General features: G+C 40.6%; 1 protein-coding gene across 2 annotated transcripts in view; it reads right to left on the bottom strand.

The window, feature by feature from the left end:
- Positions 1 to 2,158: 2,158 nt before the first annotated feature.
- Positions 2,159 to 26,195, bottom strand: part of smyd3 (SET and MYND domain containing 3) — a 61,789-nt gene continuing 37,752 nt past the window's right edge. For both annotated transcript variants that reach the window (XM_035628983.1, XM_035628984.1), the window contains exons 6-12: positions 14,939 to 15,006; positions 11,172 to 11,274; positions 10,489 to 10,599; positions 8,492 to 8,579; positions 7,672 to 7,846; positions 2,494 to 2,602; positions 2,159 to 2,403 (exon numbers count right to left, since the gene is read on the bottom strand). In XM_035628983.1, the coding sequence (XP_035484876.1) occupies positions 2,287 to 2,403; positions 2,494 to 2,602; positions 7,672 to 7,846; positions 8,492 to 8,579; positions 10,489 to 10,599; positions 11,172 to 11,274; positions 14,939 to 15,006 (771 nt within the window). In that variant the 3' untranslated portion in view covers positions 2,159 to 2,286. The remainder of the gene's footprint in view (positions 2,404 to 2,493; positions 2,603 to 7,671; positions 7,847 to 8,491; positions 8,580 to 10,488; positions 10,600 to 11,171; positions 11,275 to 14,938; positions 15,007 to 26,195) is intronic.

Raw genomic sequence — 26,195 nt, 5'->3', positions numbered from 1 at the left:
GCTGTAACAGAGGCACTTCCTGTTCAGCGCAACATCCCTTGGGTTTCAAGAGCCTGCTCTGATTATGAAGAAGCCCAATCAAAGACGACAGAAAGATGGAGGGGTGCTAAGGACATAATGGAGACACAGTGTAAATGGTGAGATACGGTTTGTCAAGTCCCTTCATTCGAGGAGCGATTAGACGAATATCATGAATGAATGGGAACACATGATACCTGAGATATAACTCATCTCTGGCTGTTGTCGCGTCTTCAAACAGCAGAATGTGTCCTTATGAAGAACCAGCTGCCAAAAGAAGATTAGATATAAAATACTGCTAACTGGCGATATTGACCCACTAAAGGCTCAATTCATAATTTTATGAACTGGCGTTGTCACGGGTAAAATGCAACAATTAAATCGATGATTATAACTAACTACTGATTACTGATGTTAAGAAACCTAAAGAATTAGAAAAACTTGGATCTAGTGAGGCCTGTCAATCAAGGAGGAATGAGGATCTACCCTATAGTGTCTATAAATGTAGTGGTGGGGTTGAACTTGGATTTGGATAAGAATGGAGAGGAGATATGGGTGAAGGTGTAGCACAGAGAGAAGGGGGAGATGGTGCAGAGTGAGAAAATAGGGGAGAGAACATTCAAACAGAGACGAGACATAGTGAGTTCAATTCGAATGCCTTTGGGGTGTGAGAGAGACAGAGAATGGAGGGGGGGGGGGTTGAGTGACAGAGAGGGAGAGCGGCACACAGTCGTGATTAAGCGATGGTAAATCTAATCTGATGGCTGTTATGAGGAGAAGGAGAGAGAGTGAGAGTCAATGAAGTGAGTAATGGAGGCAGGCAGAGCAGTGCAGTGCACATCACTCCTCACTGGCCATTCAGTTTACTAGAGTCACGACTGCACGTCTTCATTCAGTCTTCACATTGATCTATTCAATCTGCTCAAGACACGGTGAACTTGAGCTTTTTCTCTTTTTCTACAAAGCACATCGTGTGGGAACTGTTAGGTTTTCTCTGCGATATTGTGAATTCTGGACCTTAGTGCATTGAGTCAATGCAATTTTGTGATTTGGCGCTGTACAAATAAAAAATAATTTTGAATTCAATTGAATAGCAGGGAAAAAAGAATCAAAACAACTTCCGGTTGCGGCTATAGTTTCTGTAATTATTGTAAATAATAAAGATTTTGGTCTGTATTTGAATGCTGAATAACACTGAACAGCTGACTAATCCATTACCGATAAGGGATTTGAGGTTTTTAACATGTCGACTGCCGCAATACTGAGAGAGCAAAAGTGTCACAAATGCAAAACCTATTTGTAACCTTTAAGCAAACATAATGTCACTCGAATCCACAGAAACACACACACAGGGTTTCACTCTCAGAGGAAGTGCTGTTATCAGTTTGCAAATGCTAAAGTTTTGGGATTAACATGGGAAGTGTGTATATGTGTGGGATATTTTTTGAGGACACTCCTCACTACTCTGCAGGGCTGTTTGAAGGTTAAAGCTAGTTTTTGGATAAGGTTTGGGATTAAGGCGTTTATTTATGAGTCATGGTTTAGGATATGGTGAGGGGCTATTTCACAACTAATGTAAAACAAGCATCTGCGTGTGTGTGTGAGAGAGAGAGAGAGAGAGAGAGAGAGAGAGAGAGAGAGAGAGAGAGAGAGAGAGAGAGAGAGAGAGACCAATAAGCACATTCCATCACAGACGCACTCTGGGCTTAACTTGGAGGTCACATACTGACAGAGTAACACACAAAAACAGGGATTAACGTGGGAAGTGTGTGTGATGAATATGTATATAGAGGATGTTTTGAAAAGCTGACTTAACTGAAACAACACACACACACACACACACACACACACACACACACACACACACACACACACACACACACACACACACACACACACACACACACACACACACACACACACACACACACACAATGGCCATGAGATCATTCATCACGATGGAGTCTACAGATTACACACAGGAGACAAGGGACTACAGACTCCCTCTCTCTCCCACACAGACAGATTAGGGGAATTTAAAAGGATATTTTTCTTTGTATGTCCATAAACTTCACACAGGCAGTGAAGCTAAACATGGAATCACAGGCCACAAACCAACATGGCAGAAATGGGCTAAATATCAATGTGTCAAAAGTTCATTTTTATTTATCAGAAATTTGATGATGGAAGTTATTGAATGCATTTCCAACACTAGAAGAGCAGGTAAAATCCGCACATTAAATTAAGATGTAAAGTTGTACTGGTGGGTCAGTGACTGCTGGATGACTTCTGATCCAGCTCACTGCGACATTCTTCCATCTTCATCAACAGATCCGCAGTCAATGGGTGATCGTCACCATGCGTGAGCTTTATGATTTGAAAGGCCTGTGAAAGGAGAAATAATAACACAAATACAGTGTCTTAGCTGTCATCCCTGCTTTTGCTAAAACACGAGAGTATGTTCCTCCCTCACACCTGTTTGAACGTGTCCAAAGCATCCGCGATGTGTTCCAGGTAATGCTGCAGCTTTCCAACTCTCATCAGCTGGACTCCGTGGACTGGGTGGGGATCGGGGTAGTATTGTCTTTAGCAAGGACAGAGAGAGAAGATGAAAACAGAAAGGGGATCAGCGACGTGGGAAATATCATGTTTGGATCAACGCGGTGTTGCTGCTCGACCATAACTTTTACGCAGATATGTTGTTGTTCTTCTTGTATCCCATTAAGCCTTGTTCACACTACAAGACATTCATATACATGACAGCAGGTCATGTCAACTGCCAGCGATCCGAATATCTTGAAAGTCGTGCAGTCGGAATTTAGCAATATGTATTGCTAATGCAATTCTAATTCCCATTCACAGTTGCTGATGAATGCTATACACTTTTGATCAAATTGCTACCACCAAATATAGACTTGTATATCATAACCTAATGAAAACATCAAAAAACTTTCATATATGCCTTCATAATGGGATTAGTTTGTAATCCATAATTGATGCATCAAGCTTTTTTTTTCTGCTACAGGTCCATGTCATGAGGTGTCGGCAGGCTAAGCAAGGTAGCCCAGACATTAGCTTTCATTTAGTATTCATCATGACTTACTGCCAAAAATGCAGAAACAACTCTGCCTCTAGCTCTACACACCAGGATGGATCATATCTAAAGCCCTGTTACATATTTTACATAAAACATATGAGGAAGTTTACAAAAAAATGTATAGAAAGCCGCAGCATCCCTCCTGAGACCTCGCAAGAGTAAAGATCTGGTTTTCTGTTAAATGATCAGGACAAAAAGCAACAAAATCTGAATGACCTTTGCACTTACAGCACAGGCTACATAAATATATTAAAGGTTCAGACGAACACGTGCCACCAGCCCGAATGCACAAAGAACTGAGACGTCGAGATGAATACACACCAGGGACGCTCTGGAAGCAGCTTTGTTGTTGGTAAACACTGGGGTTCTCAAAACACTCATTTATCCAACTCCTCGTGTCATTTATCCTCTTTTCTTCTCCCTATCCCCCTCCTCTAATCTCTCCTTCCATTTCCTATTCCACATCTCCTCTGCTCATCGCCTGCCTGTTTGCGTTTTCTTCCCCGTTAACTGCAGGGATTAAAGTTGGTGATATCAGTCAGTCAGTCGGACGCTGTCGTCTCGCCTCTGCTGCTCTCCATTCACTCCTCGTCTCCACTTTACCTCCCGTGCCCTTGTAAGTCGTCCCTCTCTTCCCCTGTTCTCTCTTGTTTACACACAGTTTGTTTTTTTCTTCATTTTACATAACCGCTGTAAGTGCTCGCTGACGAAGCATAAACACTTCTCCATTTTCATTCTCCCACCTCATTTGAATGTCTGGCCTCGTGCAGTCCCTCTCTCAGACAGATGAACACACCGCGGCACTGATGTATGAGCGTGCACGCACACAAAGGTAAGGTCAATTTGAATCCACTTCACCCTCTATATTCTGGTGTATTTGTCAGACGTCTCAAGAGAAAACAAACCACAAGAGGGTTCAACATGCTCTCAGGTCAATCAGCCGTAAACAGAAACTGCCCCGCGTCTGTTATTAACAGAGCGTTTTCATTCATTATTTTTCTTCATGGACTGAAACAGCTACTTTCTCAGGTTAAAAGTTTTTTTTACCATTAAATCGAACAACTGTCCTTCTGATTCGAGTGGAATCAAAGTTAATGAACTTGTCGTGGCCACAACCAGAGTAGTTTAAACGTCTGTAGCTTCTTTGATAATTTTCCAGCAGTTTTCACACACAATGCTAATAGCCCATTTGTTCGAACCTTTGAGCCAAACCGACCTACTGACTGACGGGCCTGGCAATTACAGAGGCGGTTCCTGATCCTGAGGTTAAAATTGAATCATTAAATAGGAAGTTCAAAGACTAAACCCACAACATTAGTCCTCCATGAATAATAACAAGTTACAATATTGATTTAATTACCAGGCCAAGTGATTCAAGCAGCCATGACATGCAAACACTCCCATCAAGACCAAACTCCAATTATATTTCCTCTCTGCATATAGAGCCACGTAGAGCACTTAAAATAATTTCATTAACTTGGTTTCTCCTGAATTCTGCCCTCCTTTTTCCCCCGGGAGTAAACTGAAGAGAAAAAGTCCTAATGTACTGTATGCAGCTGGTTAGAAAGCCATAGCCCTCGGCAATGAGGGGGCAAGAAGGAATAATTAATAGTTGTGGAAAAATGTAAGTGTAATTTCCAGGCAAATTCTGTGAAACTAATGAGGCTCTTGTTTGGAACAAAAGATCCACAGGCTGCTGTTTGTGAGGGTGAAACATGGATTATTTCACAAAGTAGAAAACCGAGGCAGGAGAACGAAAACGTGCAGGAAATCAGCTGTGGATATTCTCCCTAACTGTATTTTGTTTTCTGTACAGTGCAAAAGCAATTTAAGTTCTGTAATTTTTCACTTAGCACCCAGTGCATCTGTTGCTAAGACAAAAGATATAACTCATAGTTTAACTATTTATCTGACCATTCCTCCAGGGAAACGTTGGTTTCAGAGATCCTATGAAGATGCTTACGTTACAGGAGAGCCGTCCCTGTAGCCACAGGAACGCCTGCTCGCGACCCCTCATGCCAGGTTTCATATATCTTTGATCTGTGAGCAGATCGACTGAAGAACGAAGCTCCCATCTCACATAGAGAGGATTGAAGAGTTGATTTATCCTGAATTTCACAACAAAAGCTAAGATAAAAAAAGGCATTTTCCAAACTGGTAATTCTGAGCTTTCCTTGCCACCTTTTGGCAGATCCTGATCCACAGATCTGGATGCACACCTGTCCTTACTGCAATGTGAAAATGTTTTATTGAAGAAGAAATTACATTTTGAAATCCAAGCACAGGCTCTAACTACCGCTGACATCCCAGTGCATGAATTATGAACAAATTGGTTTGCTTTTGGATGCATTATGGGAGTTTTAGGATCCAGCTTCTTTTTTCTTTTTTGCCTTTCTTGTCCATAATAAGAACAATCAATCTTTTTGAATGTCTGCCTTGTGAGACACCAAACAACACACCCTAGGATTTTCTAAAATAATTCTTTGAAGTACCCCTTTAAGTTGTTTTGTTAGTGATTTCCCACAATTGCCGTCATCTACTCCAGAGAATGGAAACAACAGTGCTGTAATAACGGTGGAGATCTGGGAAAGAGACAATGAGCTGTGATGTCCCCCGGTTCATTACTGGCCAGGGGCCTTTGTTGCATCTCTTACATCTCTTAACTGTGTACTTTCTAATTAAGGAATGAAATGACACAAAAATGAATTGAACAGGGCTTTGCATTTCTTATGGACATATAAACCACAAACAGGTTCACAAAGACTGACATTTGCGGGAGCATGTCACTGGTCTACTGAGGCCACTGTCGATGCACCCTTTCATCTAGAGATAAAAACTAAGCTTGTTTATTCTGAGGGAAAAACAAATGACTAAATGAATGAAACTGTACGTTACTGAATAATGTGATATGATACATATATCTACATGTTTTTATGAATACATTTTTGTCCACGCATTGATGTACTTTTGCATGTGTGAGTACGACTATAGCGGTAAAAATATGTGCAGTGCGGCGTGTTCAGCCCGCAGCAGGTGCATCATACGCACACAGGCGCAGGGAAGAGCCCTCTCTGTACATCAGACACTGAATAGTGAAACTGACAAAAAAGGCCGGCAGAGAGAGTGAGAGAAGAAAGGAATACAGGATGAGGGGAAGGATAGGAGAGAGTGAGAGATAGAGAAATCCTGCAGCTATCTTTCATTTATGCCATCTGAAGAGCCCAGAGGAAGATAGGACATGAATATGGAAGATCCTGCTCCCACTCGCTCACTTGCTTCTCCTGAACGATTTTCTCTCCTTCTCTTTTATTCCTCTTTTATTGTTGTCAAACCTTGCCGAGCTAAAGCTCAGAACATTTGTCCAGTCCATTTCTTGTCCAGTTCCACTTCACATTTCTCTGTTTTCCTATTTTTCACAATTATCTTTCCCCTCTTCCTTAATATTCATCGTTGTAATGTTACTTCCTGAATTTTTGGCCACTCAACTTCCCTCCTCTCCTACACTCTTCTGCCCCTCCCTCGTTTTCTTTTATCTTCTGCTTACTTCCATCCTCTCTCTGCTCCCTCCCCTAAACCCCCACAACCATCCCTCACTTTGGTTTCGCCTCCACTTCCTCGAGACACATTTCTCTCTGTTTCTTTCAACCGACATTGAACTCAACTCTCAATCCCCTTCTTATCATCTCCATCTCTCTCTTTCTGCTACTGTGAGTCTAGTTATTTATTGATAGGCTGTGTTGTCGTGTCCCTCCTGTGTGTATGTGTGTGTGTCCTTGTCCTCTTTGTGAGGGCCATTCTGAGACCAGATCTAATGGAGTTAGGACATTTTGGGAAAGTGAGGATATTGTGGCCAGTCTGTGCCACACCTTCACAATGCATCTTACCAATTAGTGTCCTCACTACGATAGAAGTACATGGTCGTGTGTGTGTGTGTGTGTGTGTGAACACAGCTTAGATATAATAATAATAGAGCCTTGCCTCTCACACACAATCTCGCTCATTCAATTGAAGCATCAAAATATATTTTTCCCAGCACACAATAGCAAAAGAAAAAGCAATAAAACAACAGCGAGATCAATTCTTTAGGTCCTAACTAATTGACATAAAACAAATAATGACAGCTGGCTAACACTGATATTTAATCTCATCCAGAGATTTAAAGACAAATATCTAGGTTGCTGTCAGCAAAGGGAAATTCAGGTATAAGGAGTCAAATCTATTGCACTGTTTACTGTTTTATTGCTCATTCTCCAAACCCAGAAATAAAGCAAAGCACCCATTTTATGTTTTCCTGACTGATAATTGATGATATTGTTCTAGGAAACCCTTTCCCCATTACACTCTCTACTTTGCTATGCATCTCCTAAATCTCTGCAAGTAAAATATATACGGCTGTTCCCCCTTTCAGTGTTTAAATGAAAAGAATATAAAATACCATCTGGAAGACGTTTGAAGAGTATGAAACCATCACGATTGAGTAGCAGCCCAAATCATTTTGAAGTAAAAATCTACACGCGCGCACACACACACGCACGCACACACACACGCGCACACACCTGTACACAGGAAGTGTCTTCTCCCCATATCTCACAGCTTCCTCCCAGTGGCCCAGGTGAACAGAGGCATCTAAAGCCATGTCTGTCAATCTGAGCTTGTAGAGATTTTCATCAGGCAAGTCGTCACCAACAGTTGATAAAAAATGACTGCAGCTTTTTATTAGAGCTTCCCAACCTGGAAGGTCAATTAAGGAGGAGCAACATTGATATACAGATGCACTCATACTGTATCTCTGAAGGGAAATCTAGTTGCAACTTTTTTACAGTCCATAACGGTCAGATTTATGTACATGAACGCACAGCACATATTTCACTGCACCTCATTTCAATATCAATGAGGTTCTGAATTACAAAATCAACTGCAAGTCAATGTCTGAGCTTCCCTCTGAGAAGACACATAGATACATCTAGATGAAGCTAATTTTTATAAATTTGCACATTTAGTTGTGATCTAAGACTATGAGTGAAATATTAAATCTGGCATGATTAGTATCACTCAAACACACCTTTCACATATATCCACAATAAACTTGTGTTTCTGCATAATTTTTATTTTCTGATAACTTGATTTATATAAATGAAAACATTCAAACCACATCTTGACTGATATTTGTGTCTCTTTCCTGAACTTGAGAAACGCAGGACAGGAAAAAACATTTTCAAGCACAAAATTATATTTTGGAGAGAGATAATGTGCAAGAAAATTATAATAGTCGAGAAGCGTCAGCTTTCTTAATCATCACCCCTCAGTAGGGAAATGAAGGATTATGTCAGTGCTTAGTGTCTGATGGACATAGTGGATCTTGGATGTAAAGGATACGTGACTCTGCTTTTTGCTCTTCCAGTCTGGGTAGAGCCTCCTTCAAAAGGCGCCACGTTGCTTCTTCACCAGACAGCATGAGTCCGTCCTGGACAGAGAGGGAAGTCGACATTAATGTCAAAAACAAACATAAACACTTGGCCTGTATGCTTTGAATTTTCTACTGGAAATAAAAAAGTGTTTAAAAATGATACAAGCGCTATACATGTCTATTTTACAACATTTAAAGTCTGCTCTGTGTGTGTGTGCATGTCTTTTTTGTGACAAATCAGTATTGACACACACACACACACACACACACACACACACACACACACACACACACACACACACACACACACACACACACACACACACACACACACACACACACACACACACACACACACACACACACACACACACACACACACACAAACACACATTATGACATGGTTATGATTATGGCGTCGTGTGAATGCATTTAAGTTGCATTTAGAACCTAAATAATAATTAAACAAGACAGATGTTCAGATGCCTGAGGTAAGATTTTTAAATAAAACTAAATAGTAAGTAATAAGACAGACATACACACTAAGTAACACATAATGTATATGCACACAACAACACACAAATATTTGATGTCAAAAGTCATCTGTCGCCATGACAACTTTGGGTCACAGCCCAGCAGCTGCCATCATCATCTGAAGATTGAAGAGAGGGACAGGGAATGACAGAAAGTGCGTGTGTGTGTGTGTGTGTGTGTGTGTGTGTGTGTGTGTGTGTGTGTGAGCGTGCGCTTGCGTGCGTGTGTGCGCAGAACAAAGTTAGGTTGAATAAAATCAAAGCCATCGTCCCAGAGCATCAACTGAGTGACCTCTCTCACCTTCTCTCACACACATGTTGTGTTTTTTGTGGTAGAGTAAGACTAAAGTGCAATATGGAGAACAAAGGTACAGTAGTGGACAAAAGCAGAGAGAGGAAAAAAAAGGGAAGACAAGAGAGGGAAATAAAAATACACAAGTTCAGAGCGAGACAGTGAGACACAGGAACAGAAAGACTAGAAGAAGAAAGATTGGGGTGGATTAAGATAGATGGCAAAGAAAACTGCAGGAGAAAGACAAAACCATTTTTCAGTAAGCGGTCAGAAAGAGAGGGAGAGAGAGAGAGGGGTGGAGCGTGACAGAGTGACAGAGAGGAAGAGGAGATAAGACAGAAAGTGGGAGTGAAGGAGGAAAAGAAGGAGAGGACAAGGAAGGGTACACTGAAACATGTTACGCATCAATACACTGCCTAAGCCAACAGTGGCAGAGGTGTGTGCGTGTGTGTGTGTTTGAGTGAGTGAGTGAGTGAGTGAGTGAACGAGAGAGCGAGAGAGAATGTGTATGTCTTTGAGTTTCTAGCTGACAAACAAGAACAGTTTTTGCAATATTAAAAATATTAAGACAAAACTAGACGTGCGAGGTAGTAATCATGACTATGAGGTAGTGATATGTGGGGTGCTCCTCTACCGCAATCACAGCACTAAAAGGAATTTAAACCACTTAAATAAAGGGTTTTATTGCAGTTTCTCATATTGCAACATATCAGTGATACACACAACAATCCAACTGCTTGACAGCACATGTCACAGACGTTTCTACACTAGTACAGTAAAACGCAAAACTGTGTCAATCCAGTTGTTTTATTTCAGACACGTGCAAAGACAACATCATTGTACGTGCTCTGCTGAATTCAGTCTACAATGAAAACACTAGTATGAGGCAATGCTTGCACAGCAAGCTTGAGGAGGAAAAAAAAAGCTCAGGGATAATTTTTATTACTTGTGAAAGTATTTTTTTTTAAGGTGAAATTCTAATATTGTAACATAATTTGGAGCCTCAGGGTTGTCTTGAGACATTACCATTCTCCATAGCAGGAAATACTGATGGGATGCTAACCATAAGAAACTGACACAAACATTTTTATAACACTTATGCTGATTATTGGATAAAAATGTGCATTTGTATTCATCTTACTTTGTCTTGAGAGTCGCATCGCTGGCAGTGGCAAGTAAAATGGTACTGTTCCTCCAGTTGTCTCTGTCGATCTTCAGTCAGGGACAACGTCTCAATGTAACTTATAGTGAGCTGGAAACGAGAGAATTGAGATGAAATTTACCTGACTATATTTCATTTGAACCTTTTTGACACATTAACTTGCTCTATTTGCTTTAATGCTGATCACAGTTAACTGCAGTTCAGCTCTGATAGAGAATTTGTGTAAACCGAGTGTGGAGAAAAGAGATGCACTTAGAGTAAAATGTGTGTGTGTGTGTGTGTGTGTGTGTGTGTCCAGATGGCGTGGATGCATCTCATTACATACAGTCAGGAGGGATGAAGTATGGAAAATTTCATAAAAATCTTCATGATTGTGTTGCAGTGATATTTCATTTAGCTGCAGTTTTAATAATTCTGAATTACCATTACGGTGAGTGCAGATCCATCAACATTTATTATTACTCGTACGAAATAATTCAGAAAATAACGTCACAGTGAGGCCATGTACCTGAAATGCATCGTTAAGTGGCCTTAGGCAGTGTTTGTCAACAGCAAGGTGAATAAGAAACAGTCAGATAAATATTGAAGGACATAGGCACAAAGACAAAGGCCACATCACTGTCAATAAAACAGCTATACACAGTGTTTTTTTGTGTTCATACCTCCTCTTCAGGTTTAATGTCTCGAACAGCTCTGAGCTGCAGCTTTGTTCCCTCAAACACCATCACACAGTTTGGCCTGCAGTCGTGGTTCAACAGAGATAGACTGGGAGAGAGCAAACAAGACGACGGGTGGGAGGGGGGAGAGAGTCAGATGGTGAGAGGAGGGAGTAGTGACGGGAAAAGAGAGAGAGAGGGGAAGAGAAAGAGGAGAGGGGAAGAGGAATGAAGCAAAGTCAAGTAGGTGGAGGGAAAGATAAATGGGGAACAGGGAAGAGAGAAAGTGGTAAATGCGAGAGTAGATGAGGATGAGAGGAGAAGGAGAGGAGAGAAAATTATCTCTGATTAAAGGATTAATTTTCAAATGAAACCAACAAATTCTATTCAAATTCCTTAAACCACATCGACTGGCAGCTTTTTCTCTTCAGAAAAAAAAGAACACAAATCAGCACTTCTCATTTATTGAAGCGTTCCTTTTGTATCACACTACATCTGCAGCACGATGAATAAGTAGAGAAGACAGAGACGACTGTTTTTGGAAAACACAAGAAGAGCCTCATCCTGCTGAGCCACTGAACCACCGAGACCAGGCCGTTGAGACCAGTGAAAAGGTCCAGAGAGAAACACAGGATGATGGAGACATGTCCCTCAAGATTAGATCAGCCAGTGCACTGTAACAGCTGAGGGACGCCCAGGCTGTAGAACGTCTGGCAATGATGTGAATCCTCTATGTTTAAATTAAGACTGAGTGCTTGAATGAAAAAAACAAAAAACAAGTTAAACATACAAAGTGGTAATTCTCTGCACACAATGACAAAGGGAGAACTCTGCTTCTGTCGTAGCAAGTGTCACTCATCATATCTTTCTATCAGTCTTTCAGTCTAACTCTCTCACACACACACTTTAATAAATCAGGAAACAACAGGAATCTCCACCTCCACTTCTGTCACAACAAAGACTTTTGACTCATTTTCCATTTTTACAATGCATCCAACCCGTCCTCCCACTCATTCACTCGCAAATGTATTCGGCATCAAAGCATGATTGAAAATTATCATATGGTTGAACCAACAACCTAAAACTCATCATTATAACCTTTATTAAGGTCGGATATATTATATAGGATCGTTGTATTAGACTGCATGAGCTATAGGTAAGACTGAAAACTAAAAGCATGTTACTATTGTGATTGCAAAGGTGATTTTAACATATTGTGAAGACTGTATATAATGTGCATCTTTCTCATGCTGAGATGGTAATTGTGCTTGCTGACGCTGTGAATAGAATAATAAAAGTATTTTAAGACCTGTATGACCCGTAAAAAGACATTTACTGTCACTGCACACATGGCTGAAAAATACTGAAGAGGTTTGTCTGCTTTTATGACCTCCTCTATTAATGGTGCTCTTGTTTATCATATTCATGAAGCAAAAGAATGGGTGCAAGAGATAAAGTGTGTGTGCATGCATGTGTGTGTGTGTGTGTGTGTGTGTGTGTGTGTGCGTGCGTGCGTGCGTGCATGCGTGCGTGTAGCCTTTGTACAACCATCAGTTACCCCCTGGCTTTGTTCTATGGTGGAGAAATTGCAGGTTGAATATCAACTAGAAATCAAGCCCTCCAAACAATGTTTTTATCTGATGGAGAGCAGCTCGTTAGCATACTAATAAGATTAATTAACCAAACTACATCTCACATTAACAATATCTGCTCACACTAACTGCGACTAAAGTGCTGCTTGCACATGGCAGGGCTGAGAGTGAAATATCACATGGGTGTGTGAGTGTTCAGGCAGTACAGGACCATATTGTGCCTAAATTTAATTGATATTTAATGAGGAAAAAGCCTCAATACTTTTCCTCCTGTCGTTATTCTGTGTGAAGACACAGCCAAGTACAGTACAAATGCAGCAGCACTACACCTGAATATTGTGCAAGGTTTTTATATGACACAGAAATTATTTAAATCTAAAACTTCGAACAGAAATATATTAAAAGATATATAGAGGTGTAACACTTAATTTGATCAATTTCACATGCCATTTCTATGGTTGGGTAAAACTATTTGGGACCGAGTCCACGTTATTATCTACTGGACTCATCATGTCTATGAATTTTTGTCCGGGTTGACTGTTATTTCTCTAGTTTAAGAAAAGGATAAATATCCATCCATCCACTATCCATCCAGTGCTTATCCTTTGAGGGTTGCGGGTGGGGGAGGCTGGAGCCAATCCCAGCTGACATAGGGCGAGAGGCTGGGTACATCCTGAACAGGTCTCAGGCCATCACAGAAAGCGTGAAGACGTTCATGTTTGACGCCCCTGCATACCCATGGTGAACCCTCTTTTTCACTCATGTCGTCTAATGAGAGTTGTTCTCAGGACAGTGTGGGTTAGGGTTGATGTGTATTCAACAAATTGCATTGCATATTAAAATACAAATGCATGTGTAATAAAAACAACCCTCAACCTGTTTCCTGTCAAGCTGACACTAATAAAACTATCTTACCTGAGACAGACAGATGCTGCAAAACATAAAACCTGTGATCTCTCATGTCTTTTTTCATATTGTCGGCTAACCTCATTTTTCTCTTTTCATTTCAGTGTATCCGTGTAAGGATTTGGCTGCAGTTACACATGGGTTTAAATCACCCTGTGGTGATATGAAATACATGGCTAGGGTAGATTACAAAAAGTGAAAAAAGATGTGTGTTATCGATCTAGCTGCAAATGGTTTTGAGTCTATTAAAGCCCTCAGAGGAACCGGATTTTACATCATATTTTCAATGGGCCATTTAGCAGTGAATGAGAGGCAGAGATAGACACAGAGAAAAGGATAAGTTTAGAGGAGAATGAGGAAGTCGTCAAATTTATTAAAAGAAAAATGGTTTTGTTGTACGGCATAGAGAGAAAAATTAACTGACGGGGTGAGACAGAGGTGCAGCCCCGCAACAGGAATACCCCTCTTTTCAGCAAACCTACGGTTGCTAGGCAACCCAAAATATGAATAGGCATGGGACCATCCTGTGAACGGGCCCATCATTTATGGATGAGTTACGACACGAATCCCACTCACACACTAACACAGACACTCGTGGCTTTGCTGGGCTTTGGCAAAGCCACTGTGACCATCTGACATCTCAGCATCAGCCAGATGAACTGGCTGAGATACCTGTACTCTGTGTGTGTGTGTGTGTGTGTGTGTGTGTGTGTGTGTGTGTGTGTGTGTGTGTGTGTGTGTGCGTGTGGGAACACTAACAGCATGTGCAACAAATCCTACCCCACTCCTACCTCGAGGATTTAGTAGGGGGATTATAGTGCACACCACCTTGCGCAGTATGTGTGTTTCACTCCTTCATACCAGACAAGAATAACATAAGAGTTGGAGTAAAACCTCCATATTTCTCCATCTAATCTGCCGCACCAACCCCAGCCTACCTGCAACTCTACCAGTTCACCCCACACCAATCCCCACCACCCTTCCCCAAGCAGCATCAGAATTTTCTGTCAACATTAATTGTCTAGTTATTTTGCCTTATTTTGTTCTCTCGAACTTCAAAGAGCTGTCAGTAAAATTGTGAGGGGAGTGGTGGAGGGCTTTGAAAGTGAGTGGGTAAAAGATGGGTGGGGTTTGTTGGGATGTGGTGATCTGGCAGGGGCACAGTATAACAAAGATTATGAGCTAGATTGAAATTAATGATGCCTTTTGGTTGTGATGCCCTTTGTGTATGTGTGTGTGTGTGTGTGTGTGTGTGTGTGTGTGTGTGTGTTTTACCTCGGATACAGCCCAACTCCAATCTCTTGCAGCTCTCCGTCACTGACGGTGAAACAATTACATGTCACCTGAAAGAGAGTAAAAAAAGGTAGTATTTGTTGAATTGGTGGAGGGAAACAAAAACAACATCTTTCATCATATGTTTTGAACATTTTTACATATCTCTGGTACCTGCAGCACTTTGATTGAAACAAGACATGGTCTGAGATGCAGAATATTGGATTGGGGGAAATTACCATTTGGTTATTTCTGTTGGGGCAATTCTGTCTTTAAAAGAAAATAAAAGGTTTTTGAAGTTGAAGACATGTCTGTATTATTATTCATCAACTGAATTGACAAAGTCTGTCAGTGGTGATATACAGTGACTTTTAATACACAAATGATACTGTTTCCCAAAGGGTTTGTAAAAATAAGTACAGCCCCGCCTCAAACACAGTAAGCGGTATAGAGAATGGATGGATGTTTAAAGATAATATTATTATCATTAAGATACATAAAATATACACAATTCTACATAATAATAATAATAATAATAAATTTCATTTATAGAGCACTTTTCATTGCCAAAAGCAATCTCAAAGTGCTAAAATACATGTACACAAAGAAACTGAGAGTTTCTTTGTGTACATGTGTTTTTATTAAAATTGGTGCTGTTGTTTCAGAAAGTACTCAAATAACTGTAACTTTATCAACATTTGTATTCAGAGTGTCAGATAAAGAGGAAGACCAGGGCCTGCTGAGAGCGAGGGTACGATTTAAAGTGAGCCACAAACAGATGTTTCCCATCCTGCTGATATTCACACCAGAACCAGAAGTCATCAAAATGATTTGACTTGAATCTGCTCTCGTCAGAGTGAGTACTCGTGGGAAATGAAGGTTTTTACTCCAATTATTCACCAGGAAAGTCAGGGAAGGAATGTAATTACACAACAAAAAAAACTCACACATATAAATCATTCTTTCTTCATCTCCCGGACAGGTTCACACACTTCATTGTTATTCAGTTGTTCTCACACACATCCATAATATGTGCCATAAAACATGCATTAAAGTGCAGGAGACAGATACATCACACAACACAGCAATATGTTGTATATTAATAACAGTATATCAAGATAAAATAACAGTTAAGTGCTTTCATGGGATTTCTATGGAGTAGTTGAAACACATGGATGGTTATGAGTCCAGGAGCGAACATGTCCTTTGTTTTCTGTAAGAAGTTTGGTCTAAAGAAATTCTAGGAGTAATACTCATTTTCTTTGCTGTTGTCAGTGACAAATAATGAATGGATACGTTTGATATATGTTACAATAGACTAGGCTTCATACACTATATACAGTACATGGTGTTATATTGTACTGCATGTGTGTTGCATGCATGCATGTGAAACCCATTGGCAAAGATAGTTTGCCATTGGTGTCAGCATATTATCTCATGTAATGTTATCTACTAACCCACAGAATAAACCAACCCACGTACCAAATATAATGAAGTCAATAGGAGGGACTAGAACCTGGGGTCAACGGCATCCACCAACACTTTAGATCAACTTGCATCCTAAATGATGAAACCAGTTGGTGCAAGTGAAACTATGTTTTGAAATATTTTTCCAATGTTATACAACTGTGGCCAGCAGGAAAATGGGTATTTGAGTCCCCAACAGTTTTCACAATATTAGGAGAAAAGCAGCATTGATTAGTGACAGCAGGGATACAGGGACAGCAGTGCAGCGAGAGCAGAAAGGATGGTTTTAAGAAGAGGGAGGGAGCGATTAACTGAGGGGAGAATTTAAACAAACAGTGGTAGGACACTCAGCTGGGTATAGATCTGTCTATCTCTATCACACACACACACACACACACACACACACACACACACACACACACACACACACACACACACACACACACACACACACACACACACACACACACACACACACACACACACACACACACACACACACACACACACACACACACACACACACACACACACACACACACACACGCACACTCTCAGGGGATGAGAATCAATCTAGCAGAACATCCACATCTGCAGAGCCGGCTGGTGGACGCCTTTTGCATTCCAAATACATACAAACACACACACACAGAGAGACACACACACACACACACACACACACACACACACAGGTATAAGTGGGCTTCCCTGTTTTACAGTAGTACAGTACTAAAAACTGACTTTTATAAATCAATTCCTGTTTGGAATGTTTCTGTCTGACTCCCATGGATTCCTCTTGTCTTTCCCTGAACCCCCAACTTTCTCCATGTGTCTTACTTTCTCCTCACCTCTTTTCTTTCTGCCTCTTAATGAACTCAATTCGATTCCATCCACTTGAGAGCTTTCCCAGAAATGTTAAGTGAGGACTGGAAGTGGAACAAAGGCTCCCCAGCAGTAAATGTGAACTGATGCTGAACACCAAGTATACTCACGTCTAAACTGCTGGACTGTGTAAAAACATTTCTTACAAATTATATGTACAAGTCACATGTGTACTTGTACATGAATGTGATATATTGCTTTTTGATCTGTTGTATACTGGTCAACTGGGCAATACTATTATAAGTATATTTTAAGCAAAAAATGCCAAAGATATTTGATAACAGTTTCTCAAATATATATACTTCCAGAAAATTTGTTAAGCATTTGAATATGTTCAAACGCCTGGGATTCATTGTAAGTTTTCAATATGAATCACTTTTTATTGATGATATTAGACAATAATTAGGTCAATTCGATCAATTGATAATGAATGTAGTGAGGTTAAAGTTTTTCCGAAGGAGATTTATTCACTTTGTCCCCAAACTTCCATGTCTGCATCATAATACAACAGCAGCTGGGCGAACATGTCATCCACATGTAACCATGGCGACATTTCCTTCTCATGATGAGAGATGTTAAGAGCTTTCTCTGGTTAACCTGTTTATTTATAACCTCCCCATTAATAAAGAGAGAACTCCACAGCTGCAAGAATGAGTTCATACGAGGTGACGCTGTAGTGAAGTGTCAGTGATAAGGGATTAGTTTTGGAGGAGGTGGAGGAGAGATGTTACAGTGTATGGGCGACTGTTTCTATTAATCCTGAGTGAATGATCTGTATTCCATTAAATTGAATGAAATGGGCTTGCCCGCAAATAATAACGAATGAATTCTTAACAGAAGGATCTTGATGTGGATTACAGGCCTGCTAGGATTCAGTCACATTTTGTCTGCATGGCTCAGAGAAAATGTCAGTCCCTACCTAATTTTTTGGGACCATTTCATTTATTATTATTATCATTTCTCTGCCTGTTACAAACAATATTTGGATGAAATGTGAAGAAATGATGAATGTGAGATAGAAGAACAGAAGCAAAGACAGGCAGATGAGTGAAGGATGTGGTGAGCAGCCTGTGAAGTGGAAAATGGAAAAAAAAGATCAAAAGCACCCCATGTATCCAGAATAAATTCTTCTGATGGGGGATTTAAAAATGAATAACTGCACCGTAGCAAGTAACTGTACAGACACACTGTACATACTACCTAACACTGATTTAAAGAGTCCACGTTCTACTAACATGAGAACATGTTTTAAGAATTCATGCAATTCAATCATCAATGCCAGGGTTAGACAAAGTTAGACAAGATTTCTGCCTGATTTTAGCCTGACATTTTGTCGATGACGTGAGTGGGTTTGGAAACGATGAATGGGCATCGGGCATGACAATCGACTGTGTCATAATGGACAACAACCAACACCACATCTGGGATGCCTCATGACGTCCTAACAGAAAGTCGAGCATGGTTTTTCTTTTTTTAAACCCTCCGCGACGGGTTTCATCACCTCTGTGACAATGGCCAATTGGAGCACACCTGACAGTTCTCTGACAGAAGAGATGAAGCTTCGCATGAATGTAACTATAGCGAAGTGAAAGAGGAATGATGTTGTAGGTGTCACAAGGTGGAATCTTGAAACAGAGGAAAGGTTTTTATGCCTTTCTGAGCAGAAGACAATGAGTACCACTTCAGACACCATGTTGGTTCACATTCTTGTCCCTGGAAGTCAGTCGCGAGTTCTTCCTGTCTTGCCTTGTCATGCACGTCGTAAAAGACGGCAAATGGTGATCGGTTGGGGAACAACATGAAGTCTGTCATGTCTCTCGGCCAGGATGTGGCACAAATTTATGACTCTATCATCACCTAATCTGACAGTTATAGTCTTGACAAATATCTTGTAGTCTGATCCTAGGGTCATCTCTCTGCCGGTTCTTGTACCATGCTACATATTCATAAAGGTACTGAACATCGGAGTATTTTTAAGAATAGAATGGGCGCCTGATCTAGTATGAAATACAATGAAACTTTAGGATAGTCTTGGCTGGTTTTCCACTAACCAGAAGGTCGGTGGTTCAATTCCCCCGATCTTCCAGTCTGCATGCCAAATGGTCTGTGGGCAAGACACTTAAACCTAAAACATAATGCCCCTGATGGCTGTACCGGCAGTGTGAATTATGAGTGATAGAAAAAAGCACTGTGTATTGAAGTGCTGTATGGATGTGTGGAGTAAATGGGTGAGTGTAAAGTGTTTTTTAGCGGTTGATAAGAAAATCGCTGTATAAATACAGTCCATTTACCATCTTGTCAGCCTCATGAGTTCATTAAATGGATTAAACCAATAATATAACAAATCTATTATCATCACTTCAACATCAAATTCTCAGAAATAAATTTAACTCAAAATGTTCAATGCAACTGTGTGCATGACTCTTCTTCATAATCAGAATTGTTTTTAAGGGATTGTTTACTTGATTTGATAAAATGTGTTACTTCTATGTCGCTCACAATGAAAATGAAAATAGATATGGGAATCGTCTTAGGTATGCAACCTGTAAGACTTTTGGATTTATTGGATGTGATTAAATCAAAACCAAATCTTGGCCATCGTGCCACCGGACAAGAGTAGGAAAACAGGAATGGTGATCTGAACCTATGAGCTCACAGTAAACTTAGCTGGAGGACTGTGCAGTGGATGTCTGTGCTGACATGAAGTATTCATGGAGGGAGGGGCGGATCAAACTGATTTCAGTGACATTTTGGAAACTGAAACACATTTCTGAGAGGATGGACGGGGGCTTGGGGTGGGAGGTGGGAGGTCCTGTCATCTCGTATCGGAGGCAGTGGATTGGTTTGCTTTGTCCTGTCAATTCAGTTAAAAAAACTTGTGACTGGATGGTTTATGTCTTTAATGTTGCTGGAATCGGTTCAATTACTGTCAATCAGGGAAATACTACAAAGGCTATCAGACACAATCAAAGGCCGCATCTGTGCATGTGTGGCACAGTGTGTGTGTGCGCGCGTCCATGTGGCCTGCGTGCACTGCTAATGCTTTGATAAAGTATTTATGACCTAATCATGGTTCTTTCATCTCTCAATAGACAGGCATACAAACATAGACAGAACTACATAGGAGATATGAAGGAGAAAAAAATGATGCTAAACATCATCTCCTCCTTCATGTACACTGTTGCATACACACACACGCACACACACACACACACACACTTGAGCTATAATTATTATTCATCTCTCTCGCTGTCTCAACTACCACATAAATGTCAGCACATGCATTTAGTTATCTTACCTTCGCTGTAAACTGGCCATATTTCCAAAATGTGCACATTTCACCAAACAGTGGTGATGCAATATTTTTATTTATTTATGTGAACACTTTTATGTGAATGCACATTTCTGTTAATTGCATGGGTTTTTATTGGTCCACAAACTTTGCCTTTCTGCTCAATTCTCACCGATCTGATCAATGTTGGGCTAACAAGTTCACCGCATTAATTTAAAATGGACCATTGTATCTGCTGCCTCCGAGTGGCAAAACAATCAGAAACTCCACATTTATCATTTATTTTGACACAATGATCTGATCTGAAGTCTGTCCTTCATTTATGTATTTTCCGTAACCTAAGTAGTTCACACAATATGTATAGCAGTATGAATTAGGGCAAACACAACGAGGAGAGTTACAGAATATACTGGTTTGCAATTCACATTTTCAGAAACTTCCATGCTGGAGATTGGCCTGTCATGGCAAACATCGCAGAAGCAGAACATAACTTAACAAGTCTTCAGGATTTAACATATCACCCTGACACGCACAAAACTGTAAAAGAGCAGATCAAATTTGATTGGCTGAATGGAATACAGAGGTGCTGTTGCCATGGAAAAATCCCAGGGTGGAGGGTGAAGGGCTTCCTTCACAGGGTGTGTGTGTGTGTGTGTGTGTGTGTGTGTGTGTGTGTGTGTGTGTGTGTGTGGACAAGGGGTAGTAATGGTATAATTAGGTAATTAGGTCAGAGGAGAAAGAAATATTTCCCAGGCAAAATTTCAAGGAACCCAAAACATCAGGCACCACTTCATTAACTAATTCCATTAGTTATTTATTTTTACCCCGTTAACAAAACCCACTCTCAATTTGGCTCAGTCAAACTCGTCGGGCTTAGTCAAAATATCAAAACAAACCACTGCACTACCTGATGAACATAATTCTGAAGTTTCATGTAAAAAAAAGGTTTCAGAGTTCTGCTCTGGAAACGATATGATTACAGACGGATGATGCACGGACATAGTGATCATTATATCCTCCGGCATATGCTCGCTGTATTTAAACTGCAAACAGAGGTCATGTCCCGATGCGATGACTTCTCGGGAGCATTCAGCTCACAATCCTGTGTGTATTGTGTGTTTGCGGAAATGCTTGTCGATGTGATTGGACACTGAAGGCAGAAAGCTCCTGTCAAGGGCTACAGTAAAAATCCACAGTATCATTTTATAGCCTGAGGTGTGAACTGTAGTTACAGTACTATCTGAAGGACATGTACATTAAATAAATCAGAGTCCAACTACCCTGCTGACTGGATAGCTGACAGTGCAGTTAACTTTATTACTATCCCTCCTATTTTGCGTTTCAGTCCATTTATTTCTTTTTTTTATGCATTTCTGGTACCACAGAATTGCCAGGCTTTTTTTTTGCCAGAATATCATCGCTAAATGTGGTCGCTTATCCTTATGAAACAAGATTTCTGATTAGCCCTGGTGGTTATGTTCCCTTTTTTGTGTCCTTTACTTCTTTTCAATACCCTCCTGTCTACTCACTTATTGAATCATATGACAAAACCATAATTTTTAAATAAACTTATTTTTTGTCTAACTCCTATCAACAACATATCATCACTGACTTGACCCCAACTGTCATTTCCTAGAGACTTACTCGTACCTATGCTTACCTTAAAACATGTCTTCATCTTAAAACTTGATGAATGAATGATGAATGAATGATTTACATAATGGTTTATGTCCCCATGAGGAAGACAACTCCCCATAATGTGACAGATTTGGGTCCCCACAACATAAGCAACACCAAGACCGACCGACCGCGTGCACGCACACACACACACGCACACACGCACACACGCACACAGACTCCATTTAAATAAGCATAAAACAGCCCAAACCCCCTCAGGAATTGATTGGGGCAGTGGGAGAGAGCAAGGGGATAGGAGAAGTACACGAGGATGAAAATTGAGGAGAGGAGGAGATAAGACGAGTGGAAGGAGCAGCAGGTAGGTGAGGGGGGTAGAGGGAGGTGGGACAAGTCTCATGTCAGAGGAGAGAGACGGAAAAGGCTTGACACAGAAAAGGGAGGGAATACATGAGGAGGAAAGTGGAGCAGAAATGTGTTTAAATTTGTTAGCAAACTTGTAAGTGAAGAGAGATGCACCCTGGGAAATCACGGAGCAGAGTATTAGTGGAAGGCCACAGAGGGGGAAAGGAGCTAGAAGCATCAGTTTTGCAAAGTGTGGCCCAGGAGCTGAGAGGTTTTAGACCCTGGATCGTTAAAGGGGTGCATCAAGGTCACTATTTGATACTGTAGATGTCGGCATGCACTTCTGAGGCAGGTGACTGCTACTTTCTTTTAGGTGATCACACTGCAGAAGTTTTGAGGCTAGAGTAAATGTCCACAAAAACTTAAGTTGTACTTAAATGTTGCAACAACAATATTCTTGCAATGGAATGTGGCATCATGGAAAACATACTACACACAAACACACACAAATGTGTGGGGGGGAGGGGGGTGGTAAATGGAGCTGTAAACAAAATAAATACATTTCTTGTTTGTGCTGAAATTGTCACAAGCAAATACTATGGCATGTGCACACTCACGCACACACACCATTGGCCCCAGGCTGTTTGCAATCGAAAAGGAGATTGGAGATCTAATTACTCATTTCCATGATGATAACATATCATATCCAAGAGAAATGAGAAAAGAAAGACGACATGTGTTTTTGTCAAGTTGGCACATTTTCAGCTGATGAGCTGCTAAGCTGCTGCACCCATGTGTGCACAAACACACAGACACACACCCACCCATCCCGCCCACACACACTGTGCAGACCCCAAGCACACATGAAGTATGGAAGGAGATTTATGGATCATACTGTATATTGCTTGCACGCATGCACACATACATTAGGATGAATGTTTCTGGCTGCACTGCACGTTCCTGCGAAACATTACTGCAGGCAGAAAGGTAACAAATTCATTCCTCAAGTCTGTGCTTTTAACTCGTAATGTGGGAACAAAATGGACGCTATAATGAAGAAGTATTGTAATATATTGGTCAGAGCATTTTAATAACACTTTAATGGAAGTTTCCGGGTTGTTTTCAGGGTCACCGCTAGAAAAGAGCTTTGCTAACTAATCTAGGTCACAAATGGCTCAAATGGACGATCTTTACAGAATTCAACAGATGAAACAGCGACATTAAGGTTCCAGCTGAGCCTTTTACCATCTCTTCCTTTTAATCAGTGTTGATGAAATATAATTCAAATTCATTGATATGTAATTTTGGTGCAGGAAACGACAAAGACCACCTCTTCCTAATGATGAATGCTGAGGAGCCATTCTGCAAATTTTCAGATAAACTGTTTAGTGACAAATGGTAAAAGACTTTCATGAGAACTCAGATCAGATCAGTGAACAGTAAAGGTTACACAACACCCAGCACTGATTTTCAACACAACATATACAGAACACCAATCTACACACACAAACCCGACCGCACTAAGACAGCAGTGTTTATAGAGGACGTCACTGTGTGGTGAGTATGGCCTACAGCTGTAAAACATCCAGTAGAACTGCTGCTCATTTACAGACATGACCTGAGAGGTCGAGGTTTCTTTCCACTCTGTTACTCAGTTTCTCTTTCTGTATAGTGACAAGAAAAGAAAGAGAAATATGGCAAGAAAGAAAGCAGGCAAGCAAGAGAGTAACATAAAAACACAATCAAGTAAGTATGAAAGAAAAAAACTGGAATGGAAAACAGAAAGGTTTAGCCCAGCAAACCATCTGAGGGCAGCTTAAATCAGAGGAATAGGTTACTGTTTTCAGAGCAGTATTCTTTGTAGGAAATCAGTTTTTACTGCTTGACTGCTCCGCTGTAGTCTGAATAAAGGGTGTTTCACGGGGGAAAGGGGCTTCCTTCCACTCTGAGCAGCAGTCATTGGCTGCACCCATACTGTACATTCCTCCTAAGACAAAAAAAACCCCTCTTCATCTTTAAAACAAAGGCAATCAAAGGCTACTGAGCATATATAAATATCTTCCATCAACCATAACATTTAAAGGTTGCACTGGATTGGACAGTAGCTGATTTATTGAATACAAATAGCTGCACCTGGATACTACCTTCAGAGTACTGTACGCTACAAAAATTAATAATCAGTATTTCTTACGGATTCCTGGTCAACAAAACATCATGGCTGCTGGAGAATACATTATTCTCTCTCTTTACAAGTTAAATGTAGTAATTAGTATATGAAGCGTGATATAAAGGGCTGTGTGTGTGGGTAAATTAAGAAATGACTTCAACCACATGGGGCTGGGTGGCTAACTATGTACCTATTGAATCATACTTCTAAAAAGACAAATGTAATGCATTGCACCAGCAAGAAATAACTACAAAATCTGACAGTAGATATGAAAAATCACCATTCACTTTTACTATTACATATTTTATTGACTTGTGTGCCCTTAGGAGACTTCAAGGATGTCAGCAGTATGTAGTGGGATCAAGCCATCGGCTGTATGCATTACAGTGTATGCCTCAAGTCATACAAATGGTCCAGGAACATTTCTGGGGGCAAACATGTTAACACTGTGATGGTTGCCAAGTAACTTGTAATTCTCCTCTCATACATTGTCAGGACTGCTTACTGTATCCAGGGCTGCTCTGGCAACTCTGGGTCTCATTCCAATTATTTTCAATCCTCTTGGCTTTTGTAACTTAATGTCATGCCAGTGTACCACGTCGCTTATCATGACATAAAGTCGTACCCTGGCACAGCTGTCCGAGGCTTAGTTCACTTTTTAAAGCCAAAATGAGCAACTTTCTGCAAATTGTTGTTGCTGCCGAGTTGTTGCAGAGGGTTGTTGTCATTGAAGCGTGCATGCGGTGTATTTGTATCAGCCAATACAGCCCAGTAAAAATACCACTGGGCTTATGTTTGATACTAATGTGTGAAAATAACAACATGCGTCACTTAAATGCTTTGGCTCCGAGCTGAGCAGATCTGATTTGCATGTTCAGGCAGGACTGGTACACGGAGAGCATCTGCAGTGCAACCACAGCGTGCTGGTTACACACACATTGATACATGAATGATTAATATCAATTCATCAAGAGACTTTACATTTTACAACCATGCAGAAAAATCTTATGCAATTCCCCCTCTGTCCACCATTTTTTTTTTCTTGCCCTCACAATCAATTCTGGTGAAACAGCTTTTCAGTTTTTATAAAAACTTAAAAAAAGAACAACAAAAGTGAGGCCTAAATGGTGAATCAGATATGAGACATTAACCCTCAGGCTTTGGATATGAATGTAAATGGGGCTGGCGTGATAACAGCAATGTCTGTATATTGTAAGATATCCGATGCAATAGACTTTGAAGCATATCTTTTTTTTTATAAAACTGTGTCATGGAGGTTGTAAGATGAAACATTTTAGCTGTAAGATGTGTTGTGCTGTTATTTTGTCCTTCTTGTCACTATTCTGAGTGACTCTACCAGGCTACGTGTAACAAGAGCAATCTGGATATTTACCTACCAAAGATTAGAGCAGCAGATTAACCAAGCCTCAACCAAATCACCTCTGATATACTAACTGTTTATAAAATCATAT

The sequence above is a fragment of the Scophthalmus maximus genome, chromosome 4, assembly GCF_022379125.1.
Source record: "Scophthalmus maximus strain ysfricsl-2021 chromosome 4, ASM2237912v1, whole genome shotgun sequence".
Taxonomy (NCBI): Eukaryota; Metazoa; Chordata; class Actinopteri; order Pleuronectiformes; family Scophthalmidae; genus Scophthalmus; species Scophthalmus maximus.
This window is presented reverse-complemented; position numbering and strand designations above follow the sequence as displayed.